The 6670-nt window shown below is 38.5% G+C and overlaps 1 protein-coding gene across 1 annotated transcript in view; it reads left to right on the top strand.

The window, feature by feature from the left end:
• Positions 1–39: 39 nt before the first annotated feature.
• The window catches only part of LOC101861750, a gene marked incomplete in the record, with an annotated part of 23608 nt that continues 16977 nt past the window's right edge, over positions 40–6670 (top strand). The window contains 5 exon segments of the mRNA XM_005103660.3: positions 40–812; positions 2557–2844; positions 3265–3419; positions 5319–5425; positions 6393–6562. Coding sequence (XP_005103717.2) covers positions 2590–2844; positions 3265–3419; positions 5319–5425; positions 6393–6562 — 687 coding nt within the window.

The raw sequence follows: 6670 nt of genomic DNA, 5'->3' as shown, positions 1-6670 counted from the left end.
GGGGGTTGCTTAGTCTATACATGTACTATGGTCTAGAACAGAGAGAATGTCTTGACCAGGCTTACGTCACACAATGCGGGAATGCACCCCAGCTGCACTAGTTGCAAATACACGATTTCTCTGTGACTGCTTCGTTTAGCCTTATCGATTCCGATAATGATCAGCTTCTCCAACTGGTGACATATTTCTTTTCAAGATCCCCCTAAAATAAAGCAGTAAAGCTGGGGGCAAACGTGGTCAGAAAAAAAATCAAATGTAGCTTTCTCCATCCGTAGATAGCGAGAGATAAGCTCGCCTCGGTAGAAAGATAGTCCAAGCATGTTTCTTCATCAGAGAATATTTGGGGTAGGAAACTGAATTCTCCTAGTTTGGTGCCCTCACGACATATGGGATGCATCCAGTAACGACAATAATGGAGAGATGTCAATTCCTTTTGTACCACCCCCAAAGAAAGATTTTGTTTTTTTCATGTCAGCGCCATTTTGCATCACGTGCCAAAATAAAAGGGCAGCGGATGGTGTGGATAAAGACGACCTACACGTTTCTGTCCAGACATTTCAAAATGAGGAGTGGAGCCTGTGGACACCTAGCCTTACACGCCCATATTATCTACCAAGGGAATTTCCAAAGATAAAGGCCAACATTGTTTTTATTCCAAAACAAGCCAACGTTAAAGTGTCCACGGATCACAGATACTTTCGTCGAACCGATTCACGAACAAAAGTCACAGTCTTTTGTCCAGACAGTGTTACAATTATCACTGAGGATCTTAACAAATGCTGTTTAACTTCTGCCCATCCCACTCTCCATCAGTATGTTACTATGCCAGCCCGTGAGAAAAAAAACGATCGGCCTATGTTATGTAAAAGTTTCTAAGGCTTACAAATGTACCTGTCTACCTCCAACGGAAAACTCTGATCAGTGCATGTCTTTTTTATTACCAAAGTATTTCGTCAAAGTCAATTAAAAAAATAATACCTCTATCTGGAGCGAAGAAATCATGGAATTCCCGAGAGGATGATTTACATGTACTTACTTTTTCCGTCCTCTTGTATTCTTAGGATGTTGCTGGGAGGTGCAGGTTTCGGTCCTGTGCTGAGTGTGTGGCGTCTGGATAGATATTGGCATGTCGTGCTCTAACTTTTTTAACCCCATCCAGCTTGGTCCTTCTTGGTCTTCCTCTTGATTTGAAACCAGAGTCACGGGTGTAGTAAGCTCTTGTCACGAGTTGTTTCTGGGGTATTCTGGTTAGATGTCCAAACCAGTTGACTCTTTGAAGCTCATTGAAATTCACTACTGGTGGTATTCCGGTTTGTAGGCATATGGTCTCGATCCTTATGCGGTCTTTTCTTTTGATATTGATGGTTTTGCGGAGACGCCTCATTTCGCACACATTAATATTTCTTCTTGAGCTTTATTTAGGAGCCATGTTTGGCACTGGTGTGTTTAGGTTGGTATGCGGGTGCTTTAAATGCAGATATTAGAATGTTTTTAAAAGATTCATGTAATAATAAAGACAAATTATTTAAGACGATCGCTGGTTACATCAGGTTTTTTTAAGATCTAGATTCATGTAAAAAAGAAGTTATCTACTACCTACTCAACCAACAAACCACTGGTTAGCAAAGCAAAGAGTTAAAGGAAAAAATAAATGAGAAGAAGACGGCATTCAAACTAAAAGAAAACGACAAACGAAAAACAACGAATAATAGGTTAAAGACAAATAAGAGAGTGTTGGCATGTATGCAAAGAACACTTCACTTTTAACAGTACAAAAAAAACTTGGCAATATATTAAAAAACAAAACAATTATAGATGGAGACACACCAAGACGGACAAAGATTCCTACACATGACACCAACCCTAAACAGTGTGCAAACAAACCAAATTCTTTTTACGCTCGTTTTGACAACCACGACTTCTTCTACGAGCTGCCAACTGCCAAAGAGACGATTCAAAGTGACCGCACAGACTACAACAACACACACAGACGAAGGCTATGACAAGAGCAAGGATATTTTTTGTGGCTAATGCTAATACAGTGCGGTCAAGATCATATTTTATCGTCAGAAAACTCACACAGCGAGTGGACTCGATAAAGTCAAGAATAAAATCAATTTTTCTCCTCAGTTGTCTCCCATTTACGCTAATGCTTTCACTATGTCCTTGAAAGAACGCGTTATGCCACCCTTGTGGAAATGCTCGAAAATTATTCGTGTACCAAAGAAACGATCAGTACAAAATCTGAATTACCTAAGACCTGTGGATTTAACATCAGTCCTTAAGAAAAGTTTGAAAAGTTTAGAAAAACTAGTTCTGAATGAATTGAAGAATTCAACAGAAGACATACAGGATAACATGCAATTTGTCTATCGTGTCAAGGGGGGCGAATTTCCCTGCGTCCGAGAAGGGTGCAATAAATGTTCGTATTTAAGGGTATTTTGCAGGTAAATATTTTACATTTCAAAGTACGCTTGTCTGTTTTGTTTTGTTTTGTCTGTCTGATTGTTTGTTTTGGTACATCTGTTTTTGATTCTGTTCTCTTCATCCTAACAGAGCAAAAACAGAGCAAACTATTCAAAATAGGAAATGACACCACACGGATCTGTTGGCCTCCTGCTTCTGCTGAGTGTTGTTTCCATGGCGACCAGTCAAGCTGTGGATTTCACTAGGTTACCGGAGGCTACAGGAGAATCTGTGGTGAGGGCAACTGTGTCACAGATCCGAGAGTCGTGTGCCTTCCAGAACGATTATCTCTATCTGAAGAGGCTGGCTTTTGTGTCCTCGGAGTATGGCGAGGCTTCTGGATCATTTAGACCAGGGTTCCACGGGGGAATATGGCAGGTGAGAGAGAGGAGAGAGAGAGAGAGAGAGAGAGAGAGAGAGAGAGAGAGAGAGAGAGAGAGAGAGAGAGAGAGAGAGAGAGAGAGAGAGAGAGAGAAAGAAAGAGAGAAAGAGAGGTAGGAAAAAGAAAGAGAAAGAAAGAGAGTGACAGTGAAGTTCAGTTAAGGTTATTTTTTTAGCCGGTATAAAGCCTCTGGTATGTTAAAAATAACCCCACCCCCATCCCTTTTCAATTTCCTCTTTACCTGAAGAAATAAAATACATGACGTCTTTCCTGTTTCTTGTAATGTTCTTGCCAAAGATCTACCTTATGCATCATGTCCACCCCCAACCTCTCCCCTTCTTCTCGTCTTGTTTTCTTTTAGGACCTAGTTGTACCCTGAAATAGAAATGTCTGGATAAAACTACAATTATTTCTAGATTTCTCGGGAGGACTATAAACTCACCCTCTACATGGATAGCACATTCTACGATCTTATTCGTAAAAAGCTTAACATCGAATGGAGAAAGACCAAATGGAGCGACTTGAGAAAGCCAATCTACTCCGGAATAGCAGCTATGCTCACGTTAGAGAGGTGAGTTTGTTTTTCCAAAAAGTTTGAAAGTTCTCATCTCTCAGTAACCGACCAATCTCTTTTCATACTGAACAGACCGGCCCATATAACTAGGAACGGACAACTGTACTCAATCTCAACGAATGTTTAACTAGTTTTGTAGTGTTTATAAATCTGCTCCTCGATTCTACGCGTTAAGGTTTTTGTTGAATATCACTTATAAGGGTGTCGAACACTTTTTTAATATGAAGAGTTGAAGCTTATTCGAGTACACCTTCCTGTATCAAAATGTTAGACGTCATGTGCTTTAAGTTAAGCGATATTTTCACAATTCATTCTCTACTTTATCTCTATATTTGTGAAAGTTCGTCTCTTTTGCTGCCTAAAACTTCCGAACCACTTAACTTTCGAACTCAACAAAGTTAATGGTGGTTCAGTATTATTTAAAGAGTGCACAGCTTTATTTAGGAAGTCACTATAGTTTGATTTCCAGTTTAAAAAAAATTAGTTTCGTTTAGACTTAATCTTGGGAAAGTCCGTCTTCTCAGACGCCATTGTAAACAAGGGAGGTTTCCGTTCACTATACCTTTGAAATTTTGGAGTGTGCAACTACGAAAGCGGAACAGAGAATCAATCTATACATCTATTTTATATCTGGCAACTTGGAAACACATGTGTCACTTTTCCCATAAAACTACGACAGCTACAGAGTTGAAAGTTGACAAATACCTGCAAAAAGGTAGGTAGGTATTCGTAACGGAGCCCGATTTTTTTTTTTTTCATTTCCAGAATTTAGAAAAGTATATTTGACAAAAAGTTCCCGTCCTTCTTTGGCATTTGTTATTATTCCACTGAGAAACGAAAGAAATCTGCGCAGCTGTCCTTCAAAGCTGAAGTGCCGGAAGTGATATTTCGCGAGGTGCATTTTGTTTTGAAAGTATAGATCTAGACCTAATTTTTACATCTTTCAAGATTTATTGCACCCTTGTAAAGTGTAAATATAGTAGGCCAATGGTTTTCAGTTGATGTTAATGCAGTGATTATTCCTTTCATCTAAAGGGGGCCCAGTTAGTTGACGTATAACTCTATATAATAAAACTGTATTCACTTCGGTATCGTTAATTTCTCTTTGCGATATAATTTTCAGTCAAGAAAACCACCATACAACCCATATAAAATCATTTTTGAAACCTAGGCCTACCCATTTTTGAACCAGGATTGCCCCACATAAATTATACAATGGGAGAGAGTATCAATCTGTACATTTAGTGGACTCTTTTATTTACATAATCTATCGTTAATATATTCGATAGCACGCCCTCATTCACCCGTTGTCCACTAACTGTTTGCTTCAACAATGGATGTCACAGCAAACTGACACAACCTCTTGCTGGATACCAATTCCCACCTGAGTGAAGACAGGACAATTCATATAAAGTGCATTTGGCAAGGACATAACCTCAGTCCGCTGACGGGATTCAAATCCATGACATTACGGTTGAAAGTCTGAGACCACTCTGCCACCAACGCCGCTATGATGAGGATGAGGATGATGATGACGACGGTGTCTGTATATCGTCACTGTCGCAAGCAATCCACTTTACTCGTTTTTGTACTTTTGACACCTGAAACCAAAAAAACAAAACAAAACACTTCTTGTTCTTTCCCTGGAATAACAGGAAACACGAGCACGATCTTCTCGTCAGGAATCACGAAAAGCAAGAAAATTGTAAGCCTTGACCATAGCATTAAACTGCATTTTGGTGATGTTAAAGGGTATATCTTTTGATAGAACTTTGGGAGGGTGTAAAAATCTAACATTCTTAAAACTTGGACGTATGTGGGTTGTTTACAGTACTGGCTATATTTCTGGACCTAAGCGGATTGCTTGCGACAAGGACGATATTTACCTATCTCCAGATTGTCCCCCATCCCACGGAATGCCAAAGGACAAGCAAAATTCTTCCAAAAAAACTTGTCTGGAAATGCTACGCTCTTTCTTGACCTGATATCTCAAACACAAAGGTGTAAGTATGTCATGGTTTGGGGGCTACTTTTGTGAGTAGTGATATCGATGTGAATGTCTGTCAGCGTAAGTAGCTGTGTGTTTTTGTGTGTGTGTGCGTGTGAGTGTGAGCATGCGTGTGTGTGTGCGTGTGCGTGTGTGTATATATATTAAATTCATATAGGTATATATATATTTTTATATATATTTATATATATATATATATATATGTATATATATATATATATATATATATATATATATATATATATATATATATATATATATATAATATATGTGTGTGAGTGTGTGTATGTGTGAGTGTGTGTGTTTATGTTTATATTTTCGTTTGAATGTAATTGCGTGAGTGTTTGTGTTCTAAACGTTTTTCATATTTATAAAAGCGTATACTTTCTGTGTAACGACACTGTCGAATAAGGTGCTTATCAACTTTTGTTCATACTGGGTTCTATTGATATCATCTTAAAAATCAGTGTAATTAACACCTAAATGTGTTTTAAAAGGACAAAAAAAATTGAGCCAGAGAAAGATCGATTTTAAAAATTGATAAAATTTGCCCAACAAGCATAAAATGTTGGTTACTTCGACTTCATTACTTTGAAAGGAGCCTGTTGTCACTCAGATCTCAGAAACACCCTTTTGTATACTTTGCAGACATATCAATTCGTTATGTAATCTTCCAAATACGTCGAGGGGAACTCTGTGCCACCACTTCCCAAGAGGAAATTCACCCGATAATCTGGTCTGTACGCTTTACAGAGCAGTCTGTCAAAATAATTTTTTGAGAAATACTGAAAGTTTCAAAGAGATCTTCGTACTAGAAGTATTCAAAAATGTGGAGAATACAACCTCGGGGGTACAAAATGACCCCAGGGTGTACAAATAGGGTTAAGCCCAAGCGACCCGGTACAACAATTTTATCTGTTCTGTGTCAAGTCTAAGGCAGGGTTCCTTTTCTCATTTAACAGCGTGCGACACTGAAGAGCTCGACATGGCGTTCGTCCTTGATGGTTCGGCCAGCATGACTTCTTCCGAATTTAAGGAGTCCAAAAAGTTTACATCGCTCGTTCTTAGAAATTTCTATGTGGAACCTGATTTCGTCCGCGTTTCTGTGTCCACCTTCAGTGACACTGTGACTGTAAGTATTGGATAAATTAAAAATCTGAAATCAATATAAATCCTATATTCTATCTGTATATGTATTTTAGAAAAAAATGTAGACAAAAAAAAACAACAATAAAAAAAT

Source organism: Aplysia californica, unplaced genomic scaffold, assembly GCF_000002075.1.
Source record: "Aplysia californica isolate F4 #8 unplaced genomic scaffold, AplCal3.0 scaffold00385, whole genome shotgun sequence".
In the NCBI taxonomy this organism is placed as follows: Eukaryota; Metazoa; Mollusca; class Gastropoda; order Aplysiida; family Aplysiidae; genus Aplysia; species Aplysia californica.
Note: the sequence above shows the minus strand (reverse complement) of the source record. Positions and strands in the feature narration are given on the sequence as shown.